Below are 17528 nucleotides of genomic sequence, written 5' to 3' on the forward strand. Positions count from 1 at the left end.
GCGAGCCTAGCGTCCGCACACTGGCCACATGGAGGGAGTGCAGGGAAGGGGCCATGGGCCGGAGGCCGGGGCAAGGGATGCTGGTGTTGTTGCAGGCCAGGCTGAGGGACCACTCCCACCCCACCCCCCCATGCACAAATTTCATGCACTGGGCCTTTAGTCTTACTATCAAGGCTAATGCAAACTCATGGGCCTGTGTCTCTGCCAAGTGCTGAATTAAAACCTAGATTATTTTTAAAGAAATAGGAGATAGCAGATGTCTTTGTGGAAATGGAAACAGATCCTGTGACTAACATAGAAAAGAGTAGCCATTTCACATTACCTGTCTGGCCCCCATGAGCATATGAATTAGTAAGGCTTGTCTTTCCATCTGGGAGGCAATAAGCTACACAGTAAGAATTACATCTTCATGCTAGACTGGTCCCAGCATGGCTGGCAGAAACCTAGTGGAAGCCATCAGGTATGTGCTGGCTTTTTGGTAACTTCTTCTCATTCATATATTTCCTCTGGATGGTTCTGCCCATGGTCTTTGGCAATAACTCCCACTTTGTGTGATTGTTTCCAGGTGGTGATCATGGAAGTGCAAGGCCTCAAATCCTTGGCTCCCAATCGCATTGTGTACTGCACAATGGAGGTGGAAGGGGGAGAGAAACTACAGACGGACCAGGCCGAGGCATCTAAGCCCACGTAAGTTGTGTTTCTCCACCATTTATTGCCCACAAGGCTGTGATCACGGGCTGCAAGGTCCGGTTTCCATGGAAAATTCTAGAAAGCATATACTTGGTTTATTTGTTAAACAAGATGACTTGATTACATTTTATTTGGCAGCCATAACCTGTGTTCAAGTTCCTCTAAAGCAGAGAACAGAAGGAAATTAGAGTAACAACCTCTTCTCTGGAGGCAGAGAGTCACGACTTCCATCCTTCAGTGTGGTGTGCAGGACAGTTGGACATAACTTTGTTTTATTATATTTTCTAAATAATATTTGGTTTATTATAGAAACAATTTTTTTCCAAGATCATTATGTGCCACAGTTATAAATATATTAGCAAAGCAGTCTGTTACGTTAAACCTAATACATTCTTCCTATGGTCTGTGCGTATTTGTCAAACTCTCAAATAGTCACTGTTATAGCCCTACAGTACTTACACTTGAGTGTGGGCAACAGAAAAATAATCACACAAATTGATAACTACAAATAGTTATAAACGCTGAGGAGAAAAGAGTGCCTAAACCAGTTTGTGGAGACAGAGTAGGTTTTCCTTAGGAGTTACAAGCCAGTTGGACTAATATTATAAAAGTTGAGCAAGGGCAGTGGGAATGGAAAGTGGATTCCAGGAAGATTCAGCTTGTGCAAAGGCCCTGTGGCAAGGAGGAATTGAAAGGCCAGTGGAGCTGGTGGGCTGAGAATAAGGTATGCCTAAGCTGCCAGTGAGGCAGGAAGGGGACTCACAATGAAGGACCTTGTCCGGCCATGAGGGAAAAAGCCTGGAGAAACATGAGTGATGATGATGAATTCATTTGAGTCAACAACTCTTAGAGCTCAAGGATTCTTGAGAGATCGCTGCTCTCTTCTCTGCCTAACCGATGCCTCTCTCTCTTTCCTTTCTATCTTAATTAAGCCAGCTTAGGCTAATGAGAATCTTTTCTTATTGTTGTTAATTCATAAAGAAAGTCATAGAAGGAGAAACTCTGAACAGCAGCTTACTGCCTCTCCTCCCTCACAGTATTATGCGCTATTTAGCAGAACATGAATAACTTGCCAGGATGTTCAAACAAAATAGTTCGAAGAAAGCACTGAATGTTTCCCAGACTGGAGAAAATATGAGGGCATTGTATGCCTTCAAGTGGTTCTTTGCATGAATAGGCAAAGGCCTCAGATGCTCAGAAGCTGCGTGAAATTAATGAGCATCTGTAGAAGGAAATGGAAACCCGTGCAACTTGTCACTCGCCACCCTTCCTCCCTTTTTGAAACTTAGTTTCAAGCTGTAAATGAATGCAGTTTTTAAAAAACCATTATTGATGAAATCCCAACATTTCCCCTACTGTTGCCATGGCCTGGTCATTATCAATGCTATTATATCATGCTGCGTTATTTACATGTGCTTTTAAAAAGTGCCATATATCCTGGCTGGCATGGGTCAGTGGTTGAGCGTCAACCTATGAACCAGGAGGTCATGGTTTGATTCCCAGTCACGGCACATGCCCAGGTTGCAAGCTCGATCCCCAATGTGGGGCGTGCAGGAAGCAGCCAATCAATGATTCTTTCTCATCATTGATGTTTCTATCTCTCCCTTCCTCTCTGAAATCAATTTTTAAAAAGTGCCATATACTTGGTATTTCTGCCAACCTTTTAAGATGTTGGGCCCAATATAGTGTCACAAGTGAAATAAGGAAGGAAACGGCTCTGATTATTCTAACAGGCTGTTGCTTTATATGTGGTATTTTAACTCAAAATGTAATTCATATCATCTTACTGGGTTTAAAGATGTCAGTTGCCAAGGTAAATAATGAGCTGAATTTCATGCACTTGGGAATGTTTAAAACCAAGTTTCAAATTACAAATTAATATGGAATACTTGGGTCCACCTACTTGAAATACTCATATTTCACATATATATTCACTCATATCCATACATGTACATCATTATGTCTGTATAAAGAAACATCATTTGCTTTTCTAGCTGGTGTATAATTTTTTTATTCCTCTTCAATCAGTGAGTGGGTATTACCAAAACCCCACTGAGGGTAGGTTGGTTGATTGAATGTTTGGCTGGCTGTTTAGTTGGCGGGTTGGTTTCTCAATATAGTAGGAATGCAAGTCAAATCTGTCCACAGTGGATACCTAGAGCATTGTGATGAGAATGGTTCTGAAGCCAAATTTGTATTCAGAGGACAATAGTGCAATGATCTACTTATAATGTCTGCCATGCGAATGGAAGGAGTATGATTGCCTGTGTTTGCCATTTCCTAGTATCCCGAAGAAATAGACCCAGAGTTTGAAATCTGCCAATGCTCTTTCTTCTTTCTGTCTTTTCCTTTATCCTTTCTGTATGAATTCTCCTTATAACCTTTACTCATCTCCCATCTAAATCCATAGTTCTTTTCCTGTGTATCTTCTTTGTCTTTTCTTTGTCATAGCCCCATTCTGGTAATCTGCCTCCACCACCAGTTCTATCTGGAGGATAGATGAGCCTGTTTGTGCAGGTGCGTTTTCTTCCTCCCTCCCTCGTTTGGAGAATCCTCTCCATCATTTCTTTTCTTTGAAGCTTATATTTCTTCTCCTTTCATCCCCTCTTCTACTTACAGCTTCTCCCATTAGTGATCTCCAGCTGTCATCGCTGCTATTTGATTTTGATTATCTCAAAAAGTATCCTTTGGAGAGTTAGCTTTCATCTGTTCTAAAAATTCTTTCATCGTCTGGCAAGTTTAGCTTTTTTCCTGCCCTATTTTTCTTCCGAACCTTGTCCTTGGCCCTTCTTACAGCCAGCTGATACCCATACTTATTTAGTCATTCTAAAACTAAAAATGCATCCAAGCCAGTTTTATTTATTACTCATAAATTCTACTGATGCTACTACCAAGTGTTTCACCCAATAACTGGAACACAAACATTTATCCTATCATGTATCTACAAGGGATTTGGCTTTTGTCTTTTTTTCCAAGTACAGTCATAAATCCAGGAGTACATTACATAACCCAGCTTGTCCAAGAGTGGACTTTTGGAACTTTAATGTATAGAACATGCTAAGGAAAACAATGGCAGGGAGAGTGGCACTTTGGTCAAGTACTAGTAAGACTGGGAGATATAAGACATTACATCTCCCTGTCATAGTGAGCTTTTCATGGTGGATGTTGTCATTTCAAAGGCTTTGAAGATTTTGAAGATTTCTAAGAGTAAATAAATTGATTTATCAATACATTTCCCAATCTTTTTTTAACTAACACCTATTGGCATTCATTGGAAATGCTGGTCTATATCGTACAAACCCAGTAATAGAGGGTGAACTTTCCTTCACCTCCTTTATCAATGTTTCTCCACTTGGAGCCAGGGCCCTGTCTGGCATGGTTATGGTGGATCAGCTGCACATAAGAATGCAGTGTTCATAAGTTAATTATACTTTTTGTTTGGGAAAAAATGGTGTGTGTGTAGCCCTAACTCATCCTTCATTTTATCAATCTCCTTACAACATGCGGGCTATTTTTAAGCAGACTATATATCCTGGTTTTTTAATATAGAAAGCCAGGAGAATATATGATCAAAAGTTTTTAGGATTTATATTTGTTTTCAACAATATTGCCTACATTTGCTCCACATTGTTTCTGCCTCTTATGGGAAACCATTGGGGGTGGAGGCTGACGTAGCTGAAATCATGTTTTAGGTGAGCAACATCAGGAAGGCATGGCGATGGAGAAGGGAAATGCTCATGGATTCAAAAACCCAGATCGTTTTGTCCAGCTCCTTTGAAATAGAGCAGAGGACTCTTCTTGCCACAAGGCAGCATCTCTCAAAGGATTGCACTCTCACCTCTGCTGAAAACAGAGACTATGTTAGGTGTTACCAACATGGCAGTGAGTAACAATCATGTGATAGGGAAGTCCCTTATTGCCCATTTCTTCTTAAGTTCTGACCAAGTCAAGGAGAATGTTTTGATTTGGTTCTAGTGAATCTTTGACACCTGCAGTTAGAATTTAATAGCATTGTTCAGCTCTCATTTGATCAAAAACGTTTTCTGTGCTGGTCCTTGGTATGGTTAAAATGGAAACATGAAATTTAGATGTGAGGAATGATAGGAAGGGTAGGCACCTGCATTCTCTCAACAGGTGTGCAGGCAATGCTCCTCTTGTTTCTGACGAATGCTGGGACTACAGCCATGAATACCACAGGTTAAGCTGTGGCCTCATGGAGCGTCTATTCAGTACAGAACAGGCGGTAGCAAAGGAACAAGTGAGATAAAGGGAAATAGCAGGCAGGGGTTGTGTTGCCTCCATTCATGGCTGGTGGTGACCCTTTGTCGGTGGCAGCAGTGACATGGTTTTCTTTTCTTTTTTTTAAATATTTTATTACAGAGAGGAAGGGAGTGGGAGAGCGAGTTAGAAACATCGATGAGAGAGAAACATTGATTCAGCTGCCTCTTGCATGCCCCCTACTGGGGATGTGCCCGCAACCCAGGTACATGCCCTTGACCGGAATCGAACCTGGGACCCTTGAGTCCGCAGGCCAACACTCTATCCGCTGAGCCAAACTGGTTAGGGCTGGTTTTCTTTTCTAAAGAAATATATTAACATTTAAAAGGTGAGTTAATTTAAATAAAATATATTAAGTAAATAATAGCACAGGTGGTACCAGATATGATTAACAAATCATGAAAGTGTCTTGTGTTGCTATGTGGAAATGGCAAAGATTGGGAGGATGGTATGCAAATTACTTTGGGGAAATTGATGTAAGAAAACCTGGCATAGTCCCTGAGTGGAAGGTGCGCTCCAAGACTCACTCTCATGGATTTGCACAGTGTAAGTTACCCTCTAAAGAAGCATGCCCTGACCTTTAAATACCAGAGAAAAGTAGGTCATTTGGCTGAAAAGAAAGGCAATTGGAGTTAGCAGCCCAATATTGTGCTGACTTACCTGAAATTATATTCTCCTAAGTTGAAACCAAGAATGTCATTTGGCATTTGATTATGTAACAAATTCATTATTCCATGATAAGCTGGCTTCATGATGCGTGGATTTCATTATTGTCAGAAATTCAAAAACAATCAATGTTTGCTGCCACTTTCTGAGGGATAAAAAAAAATAAAATACCTTAACTGGTAAATCTTGCTATAGTCCTGGCATTTATCAATGGCATCTTATCTAATGAGACCGTATTTGTTTAAAAAGAGCAAAGCACAAGTATGTTCTGTGAAACATATTATTTGTCCTAATGGCACAACTCAGAATGGGCTCAGCTTATTAACCCACTTATTCATAGAAATGCAGTTCCATTAAGTCAATTAAAGTCAGAAAAAGGAAGTTGTGGCCTCCAGTTCCCTGCCTCGTGTATCATCTTCCTAATGGTACTTCCTTTCTCAATACTACTACCTGGTAAAAACATTTTCTGTGTGTTGGGCCTTGCAATGGTTAAAATGCAAACGATGTCTTTCCTGAGTGGCTCCTTTGAAATTTGCATGTAAGGAATGATACTCTGCTTGTTTGTCACTATTGCTGGGGCTACAACCAGGAATTCCACAGGTCAAGCCATAGCCTCATGGCACGGACATTCTAGTAAAGGACATGGGCAATAGCAAACACATACATCAATATATAAGATAATGGAAGATTGTATTTTTGTTCTGAAAGAAATGAAAAGGCTGTTGCACTAAAATGTAATGAAGCTGGAGAGTACTCTATCGACCAGGGAAGCTGCCCACAGTCGGTAATGCGTGAGTTGGTACCTGAAGGAAGAGAAGGAACCAGCCACTGGAAGAGCTAGGAGAAGCATATTAGGCCCGGGGAACTGTAGGTGCAAAGGCTTTGAGGTAGGAAGGGGCTTGATGTGCTCCTGGACCAGAGAGGAGAGCAATGTGACGAGTTGAGTCAGCGAGGGGAAGCGTGCTACAGGAAGAATCTAAAGAGCCAAGAGGGCCAGACAACCAGGACTTGCAGGCCTTCTCCAAGAGCATGGGGAGGATTTTAGGCCAGGGACAGATGTTTGGATTTTTATCTGAACACCTGAAGCATCTTTAAGGACCAGAATAAACTTAGAACAACAGCCATATTGTTCCACACTTGGAGCGCATACTGCTTGCCAGGTGCTGGTGTGAAAGTGGGGACTAATGTAGACGTGTCCCTTGACATCGTGGAGCCCCGGAGAAAAGCTGGCTGGAAACATGCAAGTGCTGGGCCCAGAGTGATCAGTTCTTCAAGAGCCAACACATGGAAGAGTAGCCTCCTCAAAAGCAGCTCCTGTCTGCCTGCCTGTCTCAAAACCCCATGCCCGAGGTCACAGTCCAGGAGACAGTTATGTAGTACTGAGTGGGAGCTTGTCTCCCATTTCTCTTGTTTTTCCTTTCTGAGAAAAGGCTTAGCTTCTCTCAGGGTTAATTAAATCATAGATGGCAAAGGCCAGCACTGACCCAGAAATTCAATTTTGCTAGGCTCCCTGAAGATATGTGAGTTGGGAGGAAGCAAAATTATAATCACAGTCTGGGATGCTTAGAGACTCTCCTCCCAGACCAGGAAGCTGGGTCCTTGTGAGCTGGAGGGTGAGAGTATGCTGGCGGGGAACACAGCAAACAGTGCAGGAGCCGGGGACACGACGGGGGCTGGAGAACGAGCTTTGCAGAAGGAGCTCCTCGTGCTGCACCGACTTTGACAGAAAGTTGCCGCCTGTGTCATATAGGTCACCACACTTTCTGGCATCACCGTGTGCTGAGAAGTGGTATCTAAGACCCCTTCTCCCTCAGCAGTCCTCTAGTTCTTTTTCACCCAGCTGATCCAGAGGAGACCCAGAGTGGCAGAACTGAAGGCAGAGTTCTCAGGAATTGCAAGTAACATTCAGTTGGTGAAACTTCTAGAACTGGTAGGAGTTCCAAAATTGGATGATTGGGTGGTGGCTGGAGTTTGGCAGTGAGACAGTGATGCTCCATCAAAGTGGGAGAAATCCTGGAAAGTTCTGATTTCATGGGAACTTAAATGGGTAGCTGCGACACAAGGATGGTCTTCTTTTTTAATCCTCACCCAAGGATGTTTTTTATTGATTTTTATTGATTTTTGTGCCAAGGATCAAACCCACAACCTAGGTATATGCCCTATCCAGGAATCAAACTCAGAACCTTTTGGTGTATGGGATAATGCTCCAACCAACTGAGCCACCCAGCCAGGGCAAGGATGTATTTTTTAATGGCCCTCTAAGGACTAAGTGACAATAGGTCATTGGCTGGCTCTCTGGTTTAGCTCTTGAATACTGTGCCTGAGCTTACTTGCCAATTATATCTAACTAGAGGCCCAATGCATGAAATTCATGCAAGAATGGGCCTTCCTTCCCCTGGCTGCTGGCACCAGCTTCCCTCTGGCACCCAGAACCCGGGCTTCCCTCTGGCACCTGGGACCTGGGCTTTCCTCGCAGCCCCAGCTTCATCCAGAAGGTCTCCTGGAAAGATGTCCGGAAGGACCTCCGGTCTAATTAGCATATTATGTTTTTATTATTATAGATGCTGAGTAACCTGAGCACTGAATTGATTGCACATCACTGTTCAGTGAAATCTAATTTGATACACTTATCCCAAGTGGGGAAATCCACTCTACTTCTTAGTAATCAGGAAGAATCTGGGAAGGAGTGTCATATAGCTACTCACCTGTAATAATGGGATGCAGCCCAGAAACTCTACATTCTCACTAATAAGAAAACAAGAGAGGCTTGGATTAGATTAATTGCTGCATAGAAGCAGTATGGCGCTATGGACCAGAGCATAGAATCAGCATAGAATCAGAAGCCACAGTGCTGGGACCAGGTTTAGCTATGTGACCGTGGGCAGGTTACCTAACTCTTCATGCCAAATTTTCCACATTCTTATGAAAGCTATTATTATCATGGCTTCATTCTTGTTTGGAGGGAAAATGGAGAATTGGAAAAAAGAGTGACCTGGATTTAGAATGGTGATCACTAACATTGATTCAAAATGTTGGGCCAGGTGCTGTACTAAGTATTTCATAGTCAGTGTCTTATTTAATGCTCTACCAAAACCTCTAAGATAGGTGCTATTGCTATTCCCATTTTACTGATGAAAATACTGAGATAGGTGCTATTGCTATTCCCATTTTACTGATGAAAATACTGAGGTTCAGAGAGGTTAAGTGATTTGGTAAAAGTTGCACTGATAATAAATAGCTAGCCAAGAATCAAACCCAAAGCCTGTACTTTAAAAAATATATATATATATATTGATTTCAGAGATGAAGGGAGAGAGAGAGAGAGAGAGAGAGAGAGAGAGAGAGAGAGAGAGAACCATCAATGATGAGAGAGAATCATTGATTGGGAGCCTGCAACTCGGGCATGTGCCCTGACTGGGAATTGAACCATGACCTCCTGGTTCATAGGTCAACGCTCAATCACTGAGCCACGCCAAGCCCAGCCCAAAGCCTGTACTTTTAACTCATTCCGCTACCCTATCTTTCTAAAGAAATCACACCACTAAAAGAAAGTAATGTAATTAGCATGAATTACTCAGCACAACTATCTAACAGGGCTCATTTCCTTCCCATAAACTGGGTATTTTTGTGGGTGAAATCACTGGACCTATGTAAAAGGTGATGAGTGTGCTGTGATGCAGTAGCGCTCTCACAGATGTTCCATCTCTGCAGACACTCAGCAGGCGGCATTCAGCCCACGGCCAGCAGCACTGCCAGGTGCTACACAGGTGAGCCTGCAAAGATGAGCCAGAGGTGGCCTCTGCCCTCAGGTGCGAACAAAGTCAGGGGAGCCACTAATGGTAATGATCACCATCCTTCTTCAAGGAAATCAGTATCAATAACACTTGCCCAACCATTTATTGAAATCTACTAGATGCCCAGCACGGAGCTAGCTGGTACCTTATCACTAAGTCTGACAGACATTGTCCAAATCCCAGCTGCACCCCTCACCAGCTGGGTGTCCCTGAGCAAGTGGATTCTCCTCATTGAGTTTCGGATTCCTCAGATTTGAAATGGAGACAATAATATAACCTGCCCCATGGCATTGGTGTTGAAAAATAACATGATCCATGCTCAGGGCAGAGTTCAATGAATGGCATATTATAACTTCTCAGGAAATATTATTAATAGTAAAAACCCACCGTAACCTCACTGAATCCTCCCTGGTACTGTTAAGAAATATATACCCATTACCCCCTCATCTATATATATAAAAGCCTAAGCGACTGAACAACTGGTCACTATGATGCACACTGACCACCAGGGGGCAGATGCTCAATGCAGGAGCTGCCCCCTGGTGGTCAGTGACCTCCCAGAGCCAACATCCCTGCGTCAGCCAATTTCCTATGGTCCTTCCCCACTGCCGGCCAGCCCTGATTGGCCCCAATCAGGACTGGGTGAGACAGCCCCGATAGGCCCCCTGATCACCAGCCAGGCCGAGGGACCCCACCCGTGCATGAATTTGTACACTGGGCCTCTAGTTACATATAAAGAAAAAGAAGCTCAGCAAAGTTCGGAAACCTGCCCTAAATCCTACAGCTCCTTAAACTCAGGCTCCATGACTCCAAGCACCTGGGAAGCAAATAGCCACGTCGCCTGATGAGAAAGGGCGTTATTGCCAACATGCTTCCAAGAGGTGAGAACAGACTCTCGGGGTGGCTGCTATCCATTTGCTGATTGGAGAGCTGATTCCCCAGGACAACAGAATGGGAAAGGGCGGGGTCCTCCCTGAGTCCCCGTCCAGAGTCACAGCACACGGGGCATCGGCCCCTACAGCCGAGCCTCCTCAAGCCCATTCTGTCAGCTTCTCTCTGGGTCGGAGCCTTTGTTCAGAGAGGTTAGAATGCTGCTGAGATCATACTTTCCACGGGTTCATAAGTACCGTGCCTCCCCCTGCGCGGTGATATAGAGCTCATCTCCCTGCAGGGATGCAGGTGAGTGTGGGGCCTCTGGGAAGACAGATGCTCTTCTTGGCATGAGGCCGACCATCAGAGTGTTTGGAAAATTCCGGGCTTCTGCTGCTTAAATTCCGGAGTCCTTCAAAGTTCCCAGGGTTCCTTGGTAAGGACTCGAAAGCTGCCCCACCTCTGTAGTCTCTGGTTGAGAGGGTTTGGGGTGGAGCAGCTTTTTCTGGGGGGCTCTCCTAGCGGGAAGCTGGTTGGAAACATTTTAGTGATTCTATGGAAAGTAAGGTGTAGCATAGGCGTCAGAGCAAAAGCTTCGGGTGAGACAAGACCTAGTTTGGATCCCAGTTGTTACATTGGGTAAGCTACTGAATCCTTATGAACCTCAGCTGATGGCTGAAGGCTTGTTGATGAGGATGCAAATTTGATTAAATCAGCAAAGCGCTTGGCACAAGTGTAAAACTGTTATTCTTGTGTTTATAATTATGGTTGCTATCAGGGAAGTCTGGGTAGAAAGGAAAAGAGATAGTACAGGCCACCAAAGTCAGGTGATATGACCTAAAGAAGCTTAAGGTGTTTTATCTCTCAATTAGATGCCCTTTCATAGTTTCCCTTGTAATGTGTTCATTTACATGTAGATTTCTTACTTGCACTTGGAAAAATCTGTCAGGCTAGTTTTATTATAATGCCTGACATAGTCAATAATACTCAGAGCTAAGCCTTATTGGCTAATGGTGAAGGGCTCTGGGAAAAAGCTAAAAAGGAGGCCCATACAATGGAATGCTACTCAGCCATAAAAAAGACAAAATGCTACCATTTGTACAACATGGATATACCTTGAAAATATCATGCTAAGTGAAATAACTCAGTCAGGAAAAGCTAAGAACCATGATTTCACTCACATGTGGGATATAAAACTGAAGCTCATAGTCACAGACAACAGTATGGTAGTTACTAGAGTAAAGGGGGCCAAATATATGGTGACAGAAGATGACTGGGTGGTGAGCGCACAATACAATATACAGATCATGTATCATAGAAATGTTCAGTTGAAATTTATATAATCTTATTATTAATGTCACCCCAATAAATTTAATAAAAATAAATTAAAATTAAAAAAGAAAATTAAAGTGTTTAAACTATCCCTTTGCATGAAAAACATAAAATAAAATAAAAAGGAGGGCCATGTGATGGACTTGGAAATCTCTTTAGAATACTGATTATCATAATGATATAATGAGCAGAGAAATTTCTCCACCATTCAAGTGAGTACTAAATATTCAAAACAACAGAAATGGCTGCAAAATATCCACACACACAAAAAAAAACAACAGAAAAATCTGGAAAATAGAGTGAACCCAGTGTATGAACTCTTCTTGACACCAAACCACTGTCACTTTTTAAGTTATGAACAGAATACAGACACACAGACACACACACACACCCCCCAAGGAATTGCTAGGTGCATCCCAAATTAAACTAAATCTATATAAACGTGGAGATATCTTGACATTTAGCAAACAGGCTGCCATGTGATCTAATTGAGGCAGGGTTTTATTGTTTCAGATTTTTTTTTCTTTTGTAAATTTACTCCATAGATAAAAGGAATAAAAAGAGTGGTCTTGTCTATCACTTGTTTACAGTGCAAGAAGTACCATAGAATTGCAGTGTCACTATTTGAGGACAATTAAAGGGGAATTGGAGGCAGGAATCTCGGCATCTGCATCTGAAGTCCTAGATGCTGGGACTTCTGCCTGCCGGGTGCTGTCACCTGCTCTTCTCCCCCGGGGTCAGTCATGCAGTTTCTACTCCAGGTACAGAGCCAGGCGATTTTCTGTTGCACTGAATGTGTCAGGGCTTGGGACCTGGAAAAGGCTTCTCTCTCCCTCCCACTTTCCTATGTTAGAGAGACCCCCAAACAAAACAAACCTCAACCAGCCTGTCCTCTAGAACGGCAGCCTCCAGAGCTCATTGTGCTCTGTTGGTTATTGTGAGCAGGACTCATCTCCAGGGCCTGTCACATGACCCCACAAATACATGTAAATCGGGGTGAGAATCTGCTTACAGAGAGAGGAGCACACGATGCTAGTCACTCCATTCAGTCTGTCCTTCCTTTTTCTCAGCCCTGAGAGTGACTTTTATATGTAAACACTCTGCAAGGTGCAGGGGATACAACAGGAACCAAAGAAGCAAAAGGCATACCACGATAGCACCATATCGAATGGACAGGCAGATATTAGACAAGACCATGTTTAGCCATTGGGTAGAGATGCATCTGAGTTTGGCTTTGGCCTACAGTTCAATCAACATCTACTATACAGCTTTCTCCAGCCTCGCCTTCGGAAAGCCTAATAGTCAAATGTCATTTCAAAGTCATGTGTGGCGTCTCTGCACTTGTGCCCACTCCATGATCACGCAACACATAGGTAACCCTCATGGTCAATCGGTGTGACAAATGTCTGTAACACAAGCAAGGCATGCCATTCTTCCTCGTTGTTCATACAGAATATTCATTTGAAATATCACTGAGCATTCCAAATGCATTTTGAAGTCAAAATGGTTAAATGTGCCTTATGTGCTGGAATCCTATCAGTTAGTGAAAATGCGTAAATCAAAATGTCAACAGGTAATAACTGACTCTATAAAACTGCTTATTTTATATGAAAAATATTAAGATTTTCAAACAAATGAATAAATAAGTAGATAAAATAATGTAACTTGATAGCTTTAGGATGAATATAATATCCCTTTTGAGCCAAGAAATTTTTATATAACATAAATAATAATGCAAGGCAAAAAGATTAAGATAAGGCTATGTTATAATTCTAACCTTTGCAGACCTGCTTGGCATAGTAGCAATTATCACATTAAACAAAATAAGGTAAAGCTTACCTTAATCCATTCCTATCCAAATGGAAGGAAAGCTGTCACAGTTAACAGTTCCCCACACTGCAGAGCTGACCCCAAAATATCTCCTGCACCAGCCCTGGAGGCAAAATAAACATCTACGTATTTGGTGTCTATCCTAAGTGTGTCATATGAAGATGCAAGGGGGAGTTTTTAGCTGATAGTGCTAAGAAATTATCTTTCCTACACCATAACAGCAAAAGTTTAAATGTTGACTATTAAAATCTTACCTAATAATAGACAAACATGTGAATTGATCGTCCCTCCACTATGCTCACCAGCCTATCAGGAGAGTATGCAAATTAACCCAACAAAGATGGCGGTTAGTTTGCATATGTAGGCACGAAGTGGCGGAGCGAAGACTGAAGGCTCCTGCCGGAGCAGCAAAGACTGAAGGCTCCGGCCGGAGGAGCAAAGGCCTGGGTCCCAGATGCCAGAAGAAAACCGTTGCCAGCAGCCAGGGGAAGGGAAGGCCTATTGCACGAATCTCTTTGTGCAATGGGCCTCTAGTTTTATAATAAAGTTGCAATGATAACTACATTGTTAATAATTTAATTTGATTCTTGTATTCCCAGAAGCTTATTCTGTGATCAATACTTTGGCCAAATATTTACTTGTAACTTTCAGCTCATTCAGCATTCAGTCAATGTAGGGTCAGGGCCCTCAGCTCTGCTGTGATCCGGTGCAGATTAACCACGTTGGAGAGAGAAACTGTTTTTGTTAGATTGGCCAGAAAGCATCCCTAAGAAGTGACAACTGGTCAAGAAGGAACCAGTCTGGCAAAGCGCATGCTGCTTAGAGAGAATGGAGAGTTCAGAGACCCTGTGATAAGGAGCCTGTGTATCTGAGGGGCTGGGATGAGTGAGCAGATTGAGAGGGGAAGGAATGGAAGGGAGTCAGCAAGGCCATATCCCAGGTCTGGAGGCCAAGGTAAGAAGTTCGGATTATAAGCCCCAAAGTAACCTGATACTATTTCCCAGTAGTCTGGGAAAGATCCCTCTGGCTACTGTCTGGAGCGTGGCTGTGCGGGGCATGGGCAGCAGTGGAAGCCGGGACCAGCTGGGAGGCTGCTGTTGTCATGTGGCCTATGGTAATGGCTGGTGGTGGCAGAGAAAGGGGAGTGAAAGAGACAAGTTCAAAACACACTGGGACCTAGAACCAAGACCCTCCTTATGTCCTAGTCTGTTCTTTCTCCAAAGAGAGTACCACACCCTCTGGAGGTTGCATTCTAGCCCCGGACAACGTGTGGCTCTTCTCTCATGAGTGTGCAATTGCTTATTACCCCCAAACCTGGCTTTGCACAGACCGCTTGCCAGTTGGCACCCTGTCGTTCCGGCGTCTCGGGGAATGACCTTGAGGGAGTGAAAGCCAGCCAACATCTCTTACAACCTTGTGGGCAATGGATGAGCAGCTGGGAACTGGGACAGTCAGTTCTCCAGCCGAGTCTTCTGTTTCCCACAAGGACTACTCCACAGCTGGACCACATTTGCTCTTTCTCCACATTTGCAGAGACGTGTCTTTTACAGAACGTTACATGCTGATATTAGGGTGTCATTGACACCAAACGAAAAGAGAAAATGAACACATTCGCTTCCCCCTGAAGGTTTCATTTGCTGCTTCGTTTAAAAGTCAGAGTGTACTGTGCTACGGTAATGCTCGCCACTGATGGAGAATTAATGTGAAAGGATCTCAAGAAATCGCCTCCAATGGGTCCAGTCTCACTGCGCCAGAGAGTGGTTCTCCGTAGATAATGGGAGTGTTGGGGCCTTGAAGGCTTTCAGGAGGAAAGTGCTTAATTGCATGTAAGTAAGTCAGGCTCGAGTCCAACTTTGCAGGGGACTCTCAGACCCAGGGCTCTCCTCACAGAGGCAGCTGCTGAAACATCTGGGCGGGAAGTACGTATGTTTTGCCTATACTTCCAACAACATTTTCTTTTAGTCTCTGTATTGTATCAAGCACTGGTCTTATTATTGGCTTAGTACTTAAAATTAGATCTGATGTTTCTGATCAAAAATCATTGCCAAAAACTGAGAGAAAGAGTAAGTAAGGAGAAGTTAAATATTACTCATGATCACAATACCTGGCAATAATGATTGTAAATGTTTTGCTGGTGTTTTCTAGCTTGCTCTTCTGTATCTCTGAGTGTGGGTACACACACCCACAGATATATGCACGTGATAGGTAACCTTTTATGGAAATCTTTATACTCACCTGATTGTTTCTTTTGGAGAAATTCCTAGAAATGGTATTATTAGTTCACAGCTAGTTATTTCCTTCGTGTTGGTGAGTAAGGTGACCAGCTCATCCTGGTTTGTCCAGGGTTTTGGTCTTAGCACTGAAAGTCAGTGTCCTGGGTAAACTGGCAGTTGGCCGCCCTGTCTGAGTGACATAGTCCTGGGGGAGAGTGTACGGCCAACAGTCACTCACTGAATGTATTGGTCAGAAGCCCTGTGCTTTCAGCTTCCACCAGGATGCCACCTTTGTCCATGGCAGCCTCAGAGAACTCATCGCCGCTTTTAAGCTTGAGCCTGGAGTTAAAGTGCTGGTCGATTATTTGTATACGAACAGCAAGCAAGTCATTGTGCGCAGATGAAGGTCACTCTCCAGGCTCCCTGAGCGATCTCAATCTGCTCCATTTGTCCAGATACTTAAAAAGCTTCACTATTAGAATCCTATATAATAAAAGCCTAATATGCAAATTGTCCCCTCGGGCAGTCATTCGACCGGAAGTTCAACCGCTTTCTATGACATGTGCTGACCACCAAGGGGCGGTGCAAAACATGGTGGGCATCGGTGATGCAGTGCTGGCAGCAGGTGGCAGTGGAGGTGCTGCTGGCCCCAATGGGCCCCGATGAGAGTGGGACCATGGTGGGATGGTAGAGCAGGTGAATGGGCAGCACCAGGCAAGGGGGGTGCCAGGCGGGGCTGTGAGGCTGGGAGCACGAGCTGGGGCCCTATCTCCGCAGGCCACCCCGAGGGACCCCACCCGTGCATGAATTCATGCACCAGGCCTCTAGTTATTATATAAACAGCGAGTGTGGTGTTTGTACATTGAGGTGAGAGCAATTAATGCCTTCGTTATATTTGTGCAAGATCTTGTTTAATGCATCAGGAGAAAACATCAGGATTACAGTACACAGGGAGAGACAATGAAACAAACATGGCTCATTTTCCAGGCCTTTTGCAATAACTAGTAACAATTTATGTCCTTTTCTTAAACAGTTTGTTCGTTAATCCCTTCCCATTTCTTTAACCTACCAGGGATCTGGACATCTATCCATATTGTAAATGTCTGCCAAGCAAGTGCTAGGACCAGGGTTAAAACCACTGGCTTCAACTGAAGTAACCGAATATCTAAACTTTTCTAGGGTCTAGGGAAAATGATTATATTGACAAACTATGCATGTATGAATATAAAAAAAATATAAAAATAATTTGAGAAAAAGGAGAGAGGAAGGGAAGGGGAGAGAGAAAAAAGGATTCTCCTTTTTGGATTTTATTATCTCTTTTTAATATATACACACAAAAAAGTTTTGACTTTTGAAATGGAAAATATTGAGGAACTTACAAAAGAGGATAAGAAGCCTACATAACCTTGAAGATACTCTAAGTCAGCGGTTCTCAACCTGTGGGTCGTGACCCCTTTGGGGGTTGAACGACCCTTTCACAGGGGTCACCTAAGACCATCGGAAAACACATATATAATTACATATTGTTTTTGAGATTAATCACTATGCTTTAATTATGTTCAATTTGTAACAATGAAAATACATCCTGCATATCAGATATTTACATTACGATTCATAACAGTAGCAAAATTACAGTTATGAAGTAGCAATGAAAATAATTTTATGGTTGGGTGTCACCACAACATGAGGAACTGTATTAAAGGGTCGCGGCATTAGGAAGGTTGAGAACCACTGCTCTAAGTAGAGAGGTGGTTAATAGGACTTCATTCTAAACCGAAGTGGCCAGGGTGATTAAAACCACAAGGCTCTTGAAATTGCCATCAAACATCTCATTAAAAAGTGGGGGTAAATCACA

The 17528-nt window shown here is 43.2% G+C and overlaps 1 protein-coding gene across 1 annotated transcript in view; it reads left to right on the forward strand.

The window, feature by feature from the left end:
* The window catches only part of CADPS (calcium dependent secretion activator), a 447690-nt gene that overhangs the window by 211847 nt on the left and 218315 nt on the right, over positions 1–17528 (forward strand). Inside the window, exon 7 of the mRNA XM_023754061.1 lies at positions 566–687. Coding sequence (XP_023609829.1) covers positions 566–687 — 122 coding nt within the window. The remainder of the gene's footprint in view (positions 1–565; positions 688–17528) is intronic.

Source organism: Myotis lucifugus, unplaced genomic scaffold (assembly GCF_000147115.1).
Source record: "Myotis lucifugus unplaced genomic scaffold, Myoluc2.0 scaffold_55, whole genome shotgun sequence".
Lineage (NCBI taxonomy): Eukaryota > Metazoa > Chordata > Mammalia > Chiroptera > Vespertilionidae > Myotis > Myotis lucifugus.